General features: G+C 48.5%; 2 protein-coding genes across 2 annotated transcripts; one reads left to right on the plus strand and one right to left on the minus strand.

Moving 5' to 3' along the window:
- Positions 1 to 1,612: 1,612 nt before the first annotated feature.
- On the minus strand, positions 1,613 to 8,959 carry LOC120933820 (zona pellucida sperm-binding protein 3-like). Its single transcript, XM_040347218.1, has 8 exons — positions 8,493 to 8,959; positions 5,628 to 5,740; positions 3,296 to 3,399; positions 3,035 to 3,212; positions 2,843 to 2,963; positions 2,675 to 2,766; positions 2,324 to 2,463; positions 1,613 to 1,862 (listed from the first exon to the last, which is right to left on the minus strand). The coding sequence occupies exons 1-8, from the start codon at positions 8,949 to 8,951 to the stop codon at positions 1,633 to 1,635; spliced, it is 1,437 nt and encodes a 478-aa protein (XP_040203152.1). The 5' UTR covers positions 8,952 to 8,959; the 3' UTR covers positions 1,613 to 1,632.
- Positions 8,960 to 13,414: 4,455 nt separating this feature from the next.
- LOC120933821 (E3 ubiquitin/ISG15 ligase TRIM25-like) lies at positions 13,415 to 15,677 on the plus strand. Its single transcript, XM_040347219.1, has one exon. It carries the CDS (start codon positions 13,594 to 13,596, stop codon positions 15,169 to 15,171), a length of 1,578 nt encoding a protein of 525 aa, XP_040203153.1. The 5' UTR covers positions 13,415 to 13,593; the 3' UTR covers positions 15,172 to 15,677.
- The last annotated feature ends 1,876 nt before the right edge of the window (positions 15,678 to 17,553 follow it).

Raw genomic sequence — 17,553 nt, forward strand, 5'->3', positions numbered from 1 at the left:
AACTGTACTAGAAAGATTCCTAAACATCTGGAGCAGATGCAGGAGAAAGTTTTAGTAGATTTTGTGCAATGGTTTTGCTGCGATTGGACTTTCAGAGCGACATGTGTTGGAAGCAGTGAAAATGGCGCCAAAACCGTAAAACTACTGTACTGGTCGGAGCAACTGTTTATTGCAAGCACTCAGGGATGGACTGGCCATTGGGACTACAGGGAGTTTCCCGGTGGGCCGGTGACTCAGTGGGCCGGCTTCAATGACAGTGGACCGCCGCCCCCTCCGCTCCTCTGTCTCTCCCTTCCCGCAGCGCTCACCTCCTCTCCCTCCCCGCATCGCTCACCTGGGGGGGAACAGAAAAGCAGGGGGGAGGACCAGAGGAGCAGGGGGAGGATCAGGGGGGACGACAGAGGAGCATGGGGGAGGGGACAGACAGCTGACTCAACAGCTATGGCCTGGGAATTTCTCACATCTGCCCAATATTGTCTCATAAGGGGGGGGGGCACCGAACTGATTCTTTGCCCCGGGTGAAATAATGTCTAGCTTCCCCACTGGTACTGCCTATAAGAGTACCAGTACCAGCCGCTCTACTCTAATAAAGTAGAATGATTAGTGGCTAGTGAAGGGGGAGAGGGGGCTTGGGTGGCCGGGGGGGTGCGGGAGTTGTCCGGCCCCCATGGGAGAGACCTGTCAGAGTGGGCCTGTCTGGATGAAGTCCAGGGCCAAATTTTTGTCCCAGTCCAGCCCTGCAAGCACTGGACTGTTATATATGGGTATATTTCAACCCGATTTATGCAAAGTTACATATATTAGAAGCCACATTTTAAAATTATATTAGATGGTTAAGAGTCTTACTGAAAAGGTTATACACTGCTCGTACATTTATGCAAGGTGCACCATCTAGTGGTCAAAAGAAGGAATTGCTTCAGGATGATGTATATATTTAGCAATGCAACTCTCACTATGGCACAGCTAAAGTGTACCATAGAAATGAAAATAAGTGTCTATAACACGGAATAAAAAGGAAAATGTATGTGTATTAAAATATAATGGTATTCATTGTTGCAGCTATGTTGGAGTGTTTCAGTCCAATCTGTACTGTTATGTTGGCGATTATAAACATGCAACTATTAAAAAAAAAAAAAAAAAAACTGTATGTACCGTTATAAAAGTGAAACTCAGTCAAGTCATAAAAGGTGAATGGTCACACATCTTCCTGTTCGTGTATTCTTGCAGTACCCGCCAAGATGATCACATCATTACGCCTACAATCATCGGTTCCCTTAATCTATATACAGTGTCCCAGAATGAAACTGACACCAAACCCCCCCCCCCCCCCCAATATCCCAAAAAGAAGGCCACCACATCACTGCTTTACTCCTTAACAGTACTTGTCCTGGCTGGGAAAGCCTGGAGGAGCACAATCCCCCGCCCCTAGCTCCTTGTGATTGGAGAAATCATAAATCCCGCCTCTTGTGTCCAATCACTGCTGTGATTCGTTGCACAAGCTGATTTTTGGGAAGGGGGGGGGGGGTGTCCCTGAATGGTAGTTTGGAAGTGTGGTCACCCTATCTACAGCCCTTGTGACCCCATACACCACAATTAAGAAAAAGACAGACCAGATGATTAAATGACAATTTTTTATTTTTCTACAGACAGTACATATTGCGGCTTTTTTAGAGACTTAACAATGAACACTGTACACACAGTCACCACAAGAAGACTGACACACCCAACAGCCACCAACCACCAGAGCTCTGCAGGGGCGGGCTCTTTCTTCATCACTGCAGCTGCAAGGTCACTTTGTTTCGGCCCAATCACAAGCAGAGGTCCCAAGGTGGTCACAGACTGTCCCTCTTCCATGATAGAGTCTGCAGGAGAAACATTGGAGGGTCAGGAGGCAAATACATATCTCTATACAACGAAACCAAAAGGGATTTCAGGTGATAACTCAACTCCTACTCAAGTGTACAGAGGTGGTGTCCACTGTAGACACTCATGAAGCAAATTGTCATGTCAACCAATTTGACAGAGTGGAGGAGAGGATGGTTTGAACCCTCAAGATTTGCATTGCTATGCAGGAGATCCACATCTCTACAGGGATAGAAGCAGCAATATGAAGGCCATCCAGGTTCTAGCCTTCCCCCTTCATTTCCACCCGTGTCCCTCATAACCCTGGTGGGTGCAAGAATCAGGGCCAGGTGGAACCCCAACAAGTCAGCCCCCATCTGTTGTAATGCAACAAAAGGCAATCCATTTTCAGGACATTCCCATCAATAGGAGCAGATGTGGCCACAGCTTTGTATGCAGCAGCTGCATGGTTAAGACTCACCATCCAAGGCTTCCCTCTTCCCAAAGGCTCTCGGTCTTCCAAATCGGCTCCTTCCTCCTGTAAGACCAGTGGGGTTGCTGCAGGTTCCTGGTGTCCCACAACACTGGCAGATACTGCTGGGGCCCTCAACTGCAGACCAGCTGGAGACAAAATAAAAACATAAAGTATGTATGACAACCTGAGGTCTGTACCATTACATATTTACACCATTGTTTTAGCAAGCCACCATGTTGTGTCCATAAAGTTTGTCGCAGTCACTGGTTACTAGATCCATGCAGAAGTGATTACAGACAAATGCTATGGGAAGAGCAGCAACCCACAGACACCCAACAGCCATTTTAATAGTCTCACCCGTTTGTGGCTTTACTATAGGAACATGCCTTGTTGGTGGGATCTGGGACCTGGGTGGCAGCAGCAGCTCTCAGGTAACAGGTCAAGTAGATCTGGAATAGAAGGTTTTAGTAGGTTAAACATTCCTAGAAGGCACCAATCTGTGCAACCAATTCTAACAGTCCTCACCAGAGAGACATCATTTCCTAGGAACCGGAAGGCATCCACCGTGAACTGTAGAGTGTTAGTCTGGACCCTTGGAGTGATGAAGGCCGAGGAGGCGTCAGCTTGTGTTCCATCCACCAGACACCTGCAGAAGATGGTCACTTACAATTTGGGTCAAATGGCAACCCAACCCCCACCCACCACTGAAAACCATACCCATTGTCTGTAATGAGGTCATAACTTGGAGAAGAGGTGGCATCAGGAGATATGGTGGCCACACAGCGGTCCACATACAGGATCATATCCATTTGGTTGTGAGTGTCCACAGAGGCCTCTATGTAGAGAATATCCCCCAACTGATAGATGGGAGAACTTCTGGGACCACTCCAGTCCTCTGTATACATAAGGGAAAAGGGGGTTAGTAAAGGTCCAACACCAACACCCCCCCCCCCCCCCCAGATTACCCATCTTACTCACCAGTCATCAGGACCAAAGAGAAGGACAACCTTTCTTCTGAAGACACAGTGGTGCTGAATGGAACCCACGTTGGCTTAATGGCCTGGCTGCTCACATTACCGTGCCTACAGAGAACAGGATCAAGGTCAGGAATGAGTCAACGGAAGTTATTTAAGGTCACAAATTCATTAATCTTTTCCTGCCCATCACTGACTTATGGAGTACAGAGTCAAATCCTGGTTACAATTACACCATCCAGCAAGTTACTGAAGGACGGCTGTCTGGTTGATTCCATTCCTGTTGGACAAACACCAGATGAAGCCAGATAGTAAAGCCATTAACCACTTGGCGACCGCGCACCGCCGAAATACGTCCACAAGGTGGCTCTCCTAGGCGAGAGCACGTAATATGACGTCCTGTCTATTAGCCGCCACTAGGGGCGCGCGCGCCCCCGACTCCCGTGCGTGTGCCCGGCGGGCGCGATCGCCGCCGGGCACACGCGATCGCTCGGTACAGAGCGGGGAACGGGAGCTGTGTGTGTAAACACACAGCTCTCGTTCCTGTCAGCAGGGGAAATGCTTTTCTTCGGTTCATACAATGTATGAACAGAAGATCAGTGTTTCCCCTAGTGAGGCCACCCCGCCCACAGTAAGAACACACCCAGGCATACTTAACCCCTTCCCCGCCCCCTAGTGTTAACCCCTTCACTGCCAGTGGCATTTTTATAGTAATCCAATGCATTTTTATAGCACTGATCGCTATAAAAATGCCAATGGTCCCAAAAATGTGTCAAAAATGTCTGAAGTGTCCGCCATAATGGGAAAAAATAAAAAATAAAAAAAAAATTCGCTGATCGCCGCCATTACTAGTAAAAAAAAAATATTAATAAAAATGCCATAAAAATACCCCCTATTTTGTAAACGCTATAACTTTTGCGCAAACCAATCAAACGCTTATTGCGATTTTTTTTACGAAAAATATGTAGAAGAATACGTATCGGCCTAAACTGAGGAAAATTTTTTTTTTTTATATATTTTTGGGGGATATTTATTACAGCAAAAAGTAAAAAATATTCATTTTTTTTCAAAATTGTCGTTCTATTTTTGTTTATAGTGCAAAAAATAAAAAACGCAGAGGTGATCAAATACCACCAAAAGAAAGCTCTATTTGTAGGAAAAAAAGGACGCCAATTTTGTTTGGAAGCCACGTCGCACGACCGCGCAATTGTCTGTTAAAGCGACGCAGTCCCGAATCGCAAAAAGTACTCTGGTCTTTGGGCAGCAATATGGTCCGGGGGGTAAGTGGTTAATAGACATGATCCCTGAACCTTTAAGTGACCAGGAGCAGCTCCTATATACTTGTCCCCAGATTTGCTTTAGAACCTTGTTAGGCCAATACAATTGTGACCACCGCAACATTGGCATTAAAGAAAAAAGGGGAGCATTATAAAGATTCTAGAGACTAAGGGAGACTTGAAGTTTCTGAATGTGCCTATGTGTATTATATGTTACAGATAAGAAAATATGTGTTAAAATATGTATTATGTACATGTATGCTTAATTGCTACGATTATAGTAGTAACGTATGTTTATTTAGGTACTACTAAAAATTCAATAAAATTCAGATTGATCATTAAGAAACTTGAAGTACTCTCATTGTAGATCCTCCCATTATCACTCTTAGTAAGAGGAAATTCATCATTACTGCAGTAGGAGGATTAGGTTGCCGGCACAGACATGAAGGCCACAGATGTTAAGGGCACTTCAAGTAGCCAAAACCAACACTTGAATCCAAAATGTCAATGTAGCGCCCTCTAGTGTGATAGAAGAATAGTACAAGTTTTTGAGTGTTGGTAAAATTTCCAGGCTTGGCTGGTCCAGGAAGTGCAAACAAGGGATGGAGTGATAGTCTGCAAGCGAGGAAGTGCAGGAGGGGAGGACATTGTCTATACCATGGTGTATATAGATGGTCCTCTATTGACTCAATCTGGGCAACTCAAATTCCCTATCCAAGTTAAATTCCCCTCTATAAAAGTACAAAGAAAAAGTGCAAGGACTGCTTTCATGTCACTGGGTGCTTGAAAAGTGTGTGCCTGGCTGGGCAGGGTGACAGACGGACTACTACACTCAGCAGCACCTACGGTGGTAGGCCTACAGCAAATTGGGCAGCCAACATACTCCCAACCAGGAAAGGAGATGCACGGAAATCTCTTGGCAAGGACAGACGGCAGAAAAAGACAGCTAGAGATTTAACCTTCCCCCACTCGGGCCAAACATATTGACCAGATGCTGAACACCAGCTGGGACCTGCATGGCCCCCCCTAGTGTAAGCTGATCCAGTAGTATTGACTCACCGGTAGTAGAAACACATTATGGGGACCACAGCTGGGTTGGTTCTGATGATTGGAATGGAGGAGGTTGGGCTGTAGGTCAGGTTGGTGGTGTAGATTAGCCACTCTTGAGTCATCTGTAGAGAAGAGAATGATAGACTTAGAAAATGGACTAAACAATGTCCGCTTTCCATGTTTATGAGACCGGGCCCCAAGCCCACCATTGTCTGGCCCCGATGTTGGAAGGCCAGGCCCAAAAGCCATCATTTACTTAACAAAATTCCCAACTCACCAACCAGAATATCCTGTCTAACAGTCCTTTAGTTTGCACACATTTTCTATATGGTGGGTGTCCAGTGCATTTGAGGGGGTCCCTCCAGGCTCACCTGCCCTCCATCCATTATCATACATGCGCTTCCACTGCGGAGGCTCCAAAACATTTATAGAGTTAGGACGGCAGATACAGGGCCGGTGCAAGGATCTTTGACACCCTAGGCGAATCCTAATTTTGCGCCCCCCCCTCCCCGCTGCGCCCCTGACATCACTTTACTCTGCCCTTGCAACACATGTGACCTGACACCCCCCTTATCTGACCCCCCTTACCTGACACACTGACCCCCCCTCACCTGACACACTGACCCCCCCTCACCTGACACACTGACCCCCCCTCACCTGACACACTGACCCCCCCTCACCTGACACACTGACCCCCCTTACCTGACACACTGACCCCCCCTTACCTGACACACTGACCCCCCCCCTTACCTGACACACTGACCCCCCCCCTTACCTGACACACTGACCCCCCCCCTTACCTGACACACTGACCCCCCCCTTACCTGACACACACACTGTGACTGGCCCACCTGACTCTCACACACACCACACAGACAGCACCCCCACTCGGCACTCCACAGACAGTGTAATGTAGTTCGGAAGGGATCCGTCCTCCTCCTACTTCGGCTGTTTGTGGCTTCATCGACCATCATCCAGTCTCTGCTCAGGGGCCAGGCTAGCGCCATCCTCCCGCTCCACAGTGTCCCCGCCGAGACCAGGCCAGCGCCATCCTCCCGCTCCACGGAGGTCAGCTGCTCCTCTCAATGCTCCGGGCTCCCATCTCCATTGAGCCCCGCCCCTCCGCTGCACACACAGCGCTGCACCAGAGGGACAGGCTAGAGCAAAGGAGTCCCGGAGCAGCGCTGTATGACCGGTCTAGAAGATGTAACAGTGCAGCGGGGCGCTCAGCGGGACACATGAGGGATTAGTGGCGGCGCACAACGAGCGCTCAGGAGAGGAGAGCCGAGCTCACACAGAACAGGGGCTGTGGTTGCGCCCTAGGTGGTAGTGCGCTCCAAGCGGCTGCTTACTTCGCCTAGTGGTAGCGCCGGCCCTGGGCAGATAATACTGGGGTGCTATGAAAGTGGCCAAGCAGCTTTTCCATGCATTTACAGACGTGTGCAAACTAGACCCGTGTTTTTAACACAAACTACAAGACAATTCGGGTCGGTTGCAGGCTGGCGAGTTCAGAAACACTGGTCTGGAGAGTCCTTTCCCACTCTAGGTCAGTGATGGGGAGCCTTGGCACCCCAGATGTTTTGGAACTACATTTCCCATGATGCTCATGCACTCTGCAGTGTAGTTGAGAATCATGGGAAATGTAGTTTCGAAACATCTGGGGTGCAGAGGTTCACCATCACTGCTCTAGGTGGTTCTCCATCTGTACCCTGCTTTTTAGATCTCTACCAAACAATACGGTTGAACAGGGGCATTGCTACAGTCACAGATCTGGGCAACAAAGCAAACTACAAGGGGCGCCAACACAGTGCTGCAACATGGCGTCTTTAGGGTGACCACATTTCAAAACTACAATTCAGGGACACCCTCCCTTCCCAAAAATCAACTTGTGCTGTAACGAATGACAGCACAGTGATTGGACAAGAGGCGGGATTTATCACAAGCAGGGGGCGGGGATTGTGCTCCTCCAGGCATTCCCGGCCAGGACAAGTACTGTCAGTGAGAAAAGCGGCGATGTGGCGGCCTTTTTTGAGAGCATCAGATCGGCCCAGGGGGTGGCTGTGTCAGTTTCATTCTGGGACACTGAATTGTCCTGGAATAAAGGTGCCCGGGACAGAGCTGCAAAATGCGGGACTGTCCCAGGACATGTGGTCACCCTAGGTGTCTTGTGACTGAGCAGCAATCCCAGATATGCCAACTAAAGCAAATGAAGAGGGACCCCCATATGATCTGTGTTTAAAGTGTAACTGAAAGGAAAGCTTTAATAAAAAAGTGGCAAGGGTTAGAACCCCATTAGGTTTTATTTGTCTGTATTCTATGGGGACACCTGCTCTGGTAACAGCCGGGGATTTCCTCACTTACTGTTGTGGCTACGAGGCAGGAAGTGAAGGGAAATCCCCCAATGGGTCAAAAATGGCAAGATACCCAACAGGGGTTCCAACTCTCCCGTCCCCCATTCAAAAGCCTTATGTCTTCACTTCTACCTTCAGCTTCCCAAAGTGGAGATTTAAAGTCGCTGTACACCCCCTCCTCCCCACTCACAAAGGGGGGGGGGAATATGCACCAAGCCTTATGTCTTCACTTCTACCTTCATCTTCCCAAAGGGGGGTCATATGCACCAAGCCTCGAAGGGACGGTAGACGTCTTCCTCCGCCAAGCAGAGATTTGAATTCTACTCTGGCTGGTGGGGAAGTGAGTGTTGGTCTATCTCAATGGAACATCAGCTACAGGGTCATTAGGAACTCGGTGGTTCCAGGTGAGGCCACAAAAGCAGCAGAGAAGGTTCTACACACAACAGACTACTGAAGGATGAGGACTATGGGGGGGGGGGCATGGACTAGAATACATGGACACAGGGGAACATGTGAAGATTACCTGCACCGTGTTGCCGCAGTCCTGGAGGTTGATCTGGAAGGTAACAGTGGTGTCTGTACTCTGGGGGTCGGGTTCGCAGCCACGGGGCCCCAGGCTCAGGTCAGAAGGTTGGACCAGCTTCCCAATCCCATAGAAATCCCTCTGGACGGTGACCACCATGTTGTCCTCTCCACACTGGAGGCTGATAGGGGAGCTCCCAGGCTGCGGCAGATCTCGTGGAACCCCAACAACACGTCCAGCAAGTGAACCCCTAGAGGCCCCAACCCCCACAACAGGGCGATTAGCATTCCAGTCTCTGGAGCCCCATCTAGAAGAGCCCTGGCCAGGTAAAGCCCGCTGGTTGCTCCTCCACCTATCTGACTGGCGGCCATGTCTCACCAAGACTCCATCACAGCCAAACCCTGACCAATAGGCCACAGCCAGGAGCAGCACCCACCCACCTTTCACCAGAAAACCCATTCTCCCCATAAGAGACACAACACAATGAATGAGAGAGAGAGAGAGCCGTCCTTTATACCCCTCCCACCAACCACTGATACCCCCAGCTGGGGCCAATCATCACCACACCCAATGGCTGGGACTATACATGATGGATGGGAGATGAACCAATAATGGAGGTCACCTCACCCCCCTGGAGATCCAGCGGAGAAGATGACTAGATTCCTCCTCATACTGGAATCAGATGGGAGAGACGGGTCCACATGGAGTGTGCTACACAAGCTGCATGGAGGAGAGGAACCTCACAAGGATGTACAATGATTGGATCACATACAACTGATACTACACCATACTACTAATGTCACTCACACCAACAGGAGAGACTTATTGTAGGGCTCAGTAGCACAGGGATGGTGGGAACCCCTCATAATGGGCACAGCAGGTGTACAGACCAGGAACTCAGCACAGGGATGGTGGGAACCCCTCATAATGGGCACAGCGGGTGTACAGACCCAGGAACTCAGCACAGGGATGGTGGGAACCCCTCATAATGGGCACAGCGGGTGTACAGACCCGGGAACTCAGCACAGGGATGGTGGGAAACCCCTCATAATGGTCACAGCGGGTGTACAGACCCCTGAACTCACCACAGGGATGGTGGGAACCCCTCATAATGGGCACAGCGGGTGTACAGACCCAGGAACAAAGCACAGGGATGGTGGGAACCCCTCATAATGGGGCACAGCGGGTGTACAGACCCGTAAACTCAGCGCAGGGATGGTGGGAACTCCTCATAATGGGCACAGCAGGTGTACAGGCCCGGGAACTTAGCACAGGGATGGTGGGAACCCCTCATAATGGGCACAGCGGGTGTACAGACCCAGGAACTCAGCACAGGGATGGTGGAAACCCCTCATAATGGGCACAGCGGGTGTACAGACCCAGGAACTCAGCACAGGGATGGTGGGAACCCCTCATAATGGGCACAGAGGGTGTACAGACCCAGGAACTCAGCACAGGGATGGTGGGAACCCCTCATAATGGGCACAGCGGGTGTACAGACCTGGGAACTCAGCACAGGGATGGTGGGAACCCCTCATAATGGGCACAGCAGGTGTACAGACCAGGAACTCAGCACAGGGATGGTGGGAACCCCTCATAATGGGCACAGCGGGTGTACAGACCCGGGAACTCAGCACAGGGATGGTGAGAACCCCTCATAATGGGCACAGCGGGTGTACAGACCCCTGAACTCACCACATGGATGGTGGGAAACCCCTCATAATGGTCACAGCGGGTGTACAGACCCAGGAACAAAGCACAGGGATGGTGGGAACCCCTCATAATGGGGCACAGCGGGTGTACAGACCCGTAAACTCAGCGCAGGGATGGTGGGAACTCCTCATAATGGGCACAGCAGGTGTACAGGCCCGGGAACTTAGCACAGGGATGGTGGGAACCCCTCATAATGGGCACAGCGGGTGTACACCGATGCAAACCACCCTAAAGATGCTGCTTGCAGGACTTTTTCTAACATCCAGCAAGAGCACCAGCCCAGTGTGAAAGCACTCAGGCTTTCACACTGGCACTGCATATGAGGCATTTTTCATGTGGTTTACCTAGGGAGCTGCTAATTTCTAGCAGCTCCCTAGGTAGAGGGTGCTACAAAGGCATTAACGACAGGCAGAGAATGGTCAAGATGAAGGCAGAGGTTGACAACAGGAAAACGGGAAGATGAGAAGATTTAAACAAAGTCTTAAGGCAAAACGAGGTCAGGACAGGTAGAATGCAAGCATGGTCAGGATAAGCCGGGTCAAACACAGGAATTAAAATACAGGGCACAAGAACAGGGGTAAAGCTACAGATCAGACAGTAATGCACTAGTCCAGCTGCTGCTCTTATATTAGGGTGATCTGACATCCCCAGTTTCTGGGGACAGTCCCCGGATTGAGGACACTGTCCCCAGACCAAGTCTGTCCCTGGATCAGTGTTTCTCAACTCCAGTCCTCGGGGCGCACCAACAGGTCTTGTTTTCAGGCTTTCCATTATTGTGCACAGGTGATTTTATCAGTTTCACTGCCTTAGTAATTACCACAGCAGTTTGATCTGAGGGAAATCCTGAAAACATGACCTGTTGGTGCGCCCCGAGGACTGGAGTTGAGAAACACTGCCCTGGATTAGATTTGAACAGGGGCTGGGGCAATTTCAAAGACAGTCAGTGCAGAATTAATAAAAAAAAAAACAGAATTGCACTCCCCCGCTTTGCTGCTCCTACTAGCTTAGGGCGGTCTATTTTTACCCATTATCTGTGCCACTTTCTGATGATCATGTGCTGGTCGGAGCGGAGGGAATATTTCTTCATTTTCGGGTGCCCATTCAGCTCCGCTTGCATGTTCTTCTGCCTTGGCTCAAGTCCCGGCCAGCTGCCTGCCTTCTTACAGTAGGTGACCGCGATATTGTGTCAATCTCGCTCCCTTTCTCTGCGAGATTGACCACCTTCGAGCCCCGTCGCGGGAGCCAGCGCCGAGCCGGCTCGCCACGATGGTAAAAAGCCGTCATACAAGCGACGGGGATCCGACTTGGATTCCCGCCAATTCTAGCCACAGCATTTTGTATGAATCATAAGGGGGAACTCCACGGAAAATTTTTAATGAAAAACCGGCATGGGTTCCCCCCCAGGGGCATACCAGGCCCTTAGGTCTGGTATGGATTGTAAGGAGAACCCCTACGCCGAAAAAACGGCATGGGGGTTCCCCCACAATCCATACCAGACCCGTATCCAAGCAAGCCGCCCGGCCGGTCAGGAAAGGAATGGGGATGCATGCCCTCAACATGAGGGGGGTTGGTTGCTTTGGGGCAGGGGGGGCGCCCTGCAGGCCCCCCACCCCAAAGTACCCTGTCCCCATGTTGATAAGGACAGGGCCTCTTCCCGACAACCCTGGCTGTTGGTTGTCGGGATCTGCGGGCGGGGGGCTTATCAGAATCTGGGAGCCCCCTTTAATAAGGGGGCCCCCAGATACCGGCCCCTCACCCTAGGTGAATGAGTATGGGGTACATCGTACCCCTACCCATTTACCTGCAGGAAAAGTGTCAATAAAATAAACACGCAACACAGGGTTTTAAAATAATTTATTAGTCAGCTCCGGGGGTCTTCTCCGCTCTTCTTCTGACTTTGGGGGTCTTCTTCCGTCTTCTCCACTCTCCGATGTCGTCTCGGCGCTCCTCGGTTCTTCTCCCGCTCTCCGGTGCCTTCTTCGGGGCTGGTCGCCGCTATCTTCTTTGAAGCTCTCTTACTAGCAGCGGCCAGCCCGGTCTTCTTTGCCACCTTCTGTATTCTTATTTTCTTCCAATGTTGACTCGACGCTTCCTCCCGCTGTAATGCCGGGTGTGCGGTGCGCAATGATTTATGACGTCATAGTCCCAGCATGCTCCGGGACAGCCGGGCGGCATGCTTTAATACGGGTCTGGTATGGATTGTGGGGGAACACCCCACGCCGTTTTTTCGGCGTAGGGGTTCTCCTTACAATCCATACCGGACCTAAGGGCCTGGTATGCCCCTGGGGGGAACCCATGCAGTTTTTTTATTTAAAATTTGGTGTGGAGTTCCCCCTCATGATTCATACCAAACGCTGCGGCTAGAATTGGCGGGAATCCAAGTCGGATCCCCGTCGCTTCTATGTCGCGCTCGCTGGAATGTGCTTTTCCTATTCCAGCGAGTGCAAAATGTCGGCATCCTATCGCCGAGAATCAGCGCGATGCCGTTGTGCTGGAAACACATTCTCGGCGACAGGTACTGTATCTCTGTGCCTTCCCAGGCGGAGTGATCTTCCTCCGCTCCCCACCCAGTAGTAGCCGGGGCCCGGAGAGTGAGACTTGACAGGCTGTGAGGTGGGTGGCGACGGGCAGAGAGTTACTAGAGTCACTAGTAAATAAAAATATGTCCCCAGATTTAATTTTAAAAACCTGGTCACCTTACCTTATATAGCCCATTTGGCACCAGTGTTAATGGGTAACATGTGCGTGCATAGGCGTTCACATCTGCATGCAAATATTTGTATAGTTGGTTGAATTGGGTGTGGGGGCGCACTGGATGCCCTTAGCTACCATTGTGCTCTTGCTGGTCATCAAGTGCGTCCCTGTGCCTTTAAGGAGGGATGGGCTCCCTCCAGGCATTCTTGCCCTTAATCTATCCACTGCTATATCTGCCCGACTTGGGAGAGACTTAGGGTTGCCACCTCATCCCTTTAAAAAGGAACACATCTGAAGTACACAGGTTCTGTGGCTGATTAAGGTGGTAATTAAACTCACTTGGTGCCTTATCTGCATTAAATTAGCCTCAGAACCCGTGTAATTCAGATGTGTTCCTTTTTAAAGGGATGAGGTGGCAACCCTAGAGAGACTGGAAATTACAGAGTTAGGACCGCAGTACACAGAGGAGCCTTGGAGAGGCACTGCGACTTCCACATATGTGTGCAACTAAACCCTCTGCTTTTATTGTGAATTGTTAGACGGACAATCTGGTTGTTTTACAGGCTGGCTGATCAGTGTGCTGGGAAATCTTCTGTTTGTTTGTGATGTGTAGGAGGATGTCACCCCTCCCCCATCCGCATTCCTCTCCGGTGTCAGAGACTTTCAGTTTCATTTCTCTCTTCTGCTGTGAGCGATGGCGTCTGCTGATCTGAGAGCTGAGCTGAAATGTTCGGTCTGTCTGAGCATTTATACCGATCCTGTAATGCTGAGATGTGGTCACAACTTCTGCCGGGTCTGTTTTGATCGTTTGCTGGATACACAGGAGGAGTCTGGAGGATATTCCTGTCCTGAATGCAGAGAGAAGTTTCCGGATCGTCCTGCACTGCAGAGGAACATAAAACTACGTAACATAGCAGAGACTTTCCTGTCTGCTCAGCCAGATCGGGAGGAGTTTGGGGTCTTCTGTACTCACTGTGTGGACTCTCCTGTACCTGCTGTTAGATCCTGTCTACACTGTGAGGTTTCTCTGTGTGATAAACACCTGAGAGTCCACAAAAAGTCCCCAGAACACGTCTTATGTGACCCCACCTTGTCCATGGAGAGCAGGAAATGCTCCGTCCATAAGGAAGTTTTGAAGTATTTCTGCACCAAAGATAATACTTGTATCTGTGTGTCCTGCAGTTTGGCTGGAGAACATCGGGGACATCGGGTGGAGACACTGGATGAGGCTTCTGAGAAGAAGAAGGAGACACTGAGGAATGTTCTGCAGAAACATCTGACAAAGAGAGAGGAGATGGAGGAAAGAGTCCAGAGTCTGCAGGAACACAGGAGGAAAGTAGAAGAAGAAGCAGCTGGTGACACTGAGAGAGTCACTGTCCTGTTTAGAGATCTCAGGAGACGTCTGGAAGATCTGGAGAAGAGAGCCCTGAGGGAAATCTCCGAGAGGGCAGAGCGGATCTCCATCTCCATCCGGGATCTGGAAATAAAGAAGGAGGAGCTGTCCAGGAAGATGCGTCACATTGAGGAGCTGTGTAACATGACGGATCCACTGACTGTCTTACAGGAATCAGACACAGGTGACTTGTGTGATACTGAGGATGGAGATAATGAGGACAGAGAGAGACATGAGAAGCTCCTCCATGATGGTTGGGGTCTGAGTGTGGCGGGGGTCTTACACACAGGTTTATCTGATATAATAACAGAGGTAAATGTATACTTCTATATACAGGGAGCTGCAGACATATTACTGGATGGAAACACAATTAATAAATATCTACAGATATCAGATGACAGGAAAACTGTATCCAGGTCACATATAGACCAGAATTACCCCAAAACACCAGAGAGATTTCAGTGTTCTCAGGTGATGAGCAGTCAGAGTTTCTCCTCAGGGAGACATTACTGGGAAGTGGATGTCGGGGGGTCAGAGAGCTGGATGGTCGGGATGTGTTACCCCAGTATAAACAGGAGAGGATTCCAGTCAGAGATTGGATGGAATAAGAAGTCCTGGGGATTGTATTGGGATGGTAATCAGTATGAGGTGATACAGGCAGTACATGGCAGTAAAAAGATCCCATTACCTCCCAATCCCTCCAGTAACAGAGTCAGGATAGATCTGGATTATGAGGCCGGGCGGATCTCCTTTTATGATCTGTGTGACCCGATCCGACACCTCCACACCTTCACCACCACCTTCACTGAGCCCCTCCATGCTGGGTTATGGGTAGGGGATGGTTGTATAAAGATATGTGGGGGGAGGTGGGAGATGTGAGAACTCCACCCAGCGTCTGGTGACATCACAGTGATGGTTGGTGGTATTGGTCCCCTGATCAGCCAATGATTGGAGGAAGTGGTGACTCCTGGGAGGGCCTCCTTCTGAAAATGCCAGTTTTCTAGCTGTGTGTAATGTAAGAACTTATAGAGTGGTAGTAATAAAAATCAGAAAAGTGTCAGAATTCCCCATCTCTATACTTGTTCCGGGTCAGAGACTGAGACAGTATTGAAAGCTGAGCATCAACATGACAGCCAGGGAACTAGCATTCTCACAAGGAGAGTAATGGTAGCAAAGGAGGCCCCCATGATTCTCTCATGACAGGTGCCCTTTAAATAAAATAAATGTGATTTACGATAACTGCCAGGTGTGTCTGGATTTCAGGGACAATCCCAGGATTTGGAGGTTTGTGCCTGAAAATGTTTCTGGTTTTAATACAATTTTATGTAATTTCTCACATTATGATTCAGTTCACCTTCATGGTAATAATTATGACGGGTATTTTATTCCTTGTTTTCCTGTTTCTATCAATGTTGTTAGTTTTCAGTCCTGGAAATACAAGTCTTTATTAAATCTTTCTTTTGATATAAAATAAAAATCTGTAAAACTTCGGAAATATATCTGCACATCGGTGTCTGGGGATTTTTCTTTTTGGGTATCAATTATCCAGACATAGACTGGGCAGAAGAAACCACTCAATCATCTAAGGCTCATCATTTCCTAAATGTCTTGCAGGACAATTCCATGGGAGATAATCCATTGCTAGAGCTACTGATTACATAACACGGATCTGATCATGGATGTGGAAATACGGAGCAACTTAGGAAACAGCGATCACAGAGTAATTACATTTAGTATAAATCGCAGGAAAAGGAAACACAAGAGTAATACGAGTACACCAAATTTTAAAAGAGCCAACTACCCTAAAGTGCGCTCTTTACTAGACGATATTAAGTTGGATAAAATTCTAGAAAGAAAGGGAGGAAAAATAGGAGTGCTTATTAAATATAGGTATTGGCCAGTGTATTCCACGGGGAAATAAATATAAAAGAGCTAATATTAAACCTAGGGGGGGGCTAAACTCCAATTAAAAAGTTCATATAAAAGAGAAAAAAAATGGCCTTCAAAAAAATATAAGGATGAGGGGTCATTGTCAGCATTCCAACATTACAAGGAATGCAATAAGAAGTATAAGAGCGCAGTCAGGGCTGCTAAAATAGACCTCAAAAGGCACATAGTGGAGGAGAGTTAAAAAAAATCACAAGAAATGTTTTAAAATATGTTAACAGTAAGAAAGGTAGGCCAGAGCATATTGGCCTCATAAAGGATGATGAAGAAATGTGGTTTCTTAAAGAGAAGGCAAAGGTTTTAAATGATTCTCCTCAGTTTTCACAAAGGAAACGGGAGGGGGGGGGGGGATATAGTAACCGAGACTGTAATGTTAATAACACATTATAGAATGTATCCCCATGGCTAACAGAAACCAGTATCAGAAATAGACTTGAAAAACATAACCCAAACAAGTCTCCAGGACCAGATGGCTTATACCCGAGGATTCTTAAAGTGGATGTAAACCTGAATTCTTTTTATTGTCACATTGTACAGTGTAAGATTTACTATCATCTGTGCCCAATCTTGCCACATAGAGTTAATCCAGCTCTGAGCAATCCTCTTTTATTGTTCAGTGAAATAAAACAGACTTACAGAGAAAAACCTTAGTCCGTTCCACCCCCTTGCTGTGAGTGACAGGTTATTTACATATCTCATGCACTAGCCTACAGACAGGCTTTATTTTTGAATTCCCACCCCACTCCTTTTCTGAAGTCATGTGGTTACTTTTCTGAATTTTGACTGGATGTTGGTGATCATAGCAGAATTTAGTGTAAGGGGAGTGTAGAGGAGAGCGGTGTTACGACCCTGACAGTGAGAGGACTCTATTTAAAGTTTAGACCGCAGCTGTAGAGGCTTATCAGAAATGAACCACCAGATCACTCTCACTGAACAATAAGAGTTTGGGGTTATATCATCATATCCTCTAATGGAACAAAACACAATAGTAATAGCTTAATTCCTCTTAAGCTTAACTAATGAATACAATCCAGATACTACAAGTATAAAGTCTTGTCTAAGTAAATTCAACAATTAAGGGTAGTAGTATTACAGGTACTGTAGGATATCACCACACTGGTATCAATAGAGTGAAAATATCTCTGCTGTATGTGGTGCTAGTATATAGTAACAAGTATAGAGTGAGAGATACAGTTCTGAGATATACTAGGAATCACTGTTATTGTAACAAGCTGGTTTCAGATATACTTGCGGTTTAGGAGATAGTCTGTACCGGGAATGTCCGCACAGGTGTTGGTGGTATCCTTATACAGC

This window comes from Rana temporaria, chromosome 3, assembly GCF_905171775.1.
Source record: "Rana temporaria chromosome 3, aRanTem1.1, whole genome shotgun sequence".
Taxonomy (NCBI): Eukaryota; Metazoa; Chordata; class Amphibia; order Anura; family Ranidae; genus Rana; species Rana temporaria.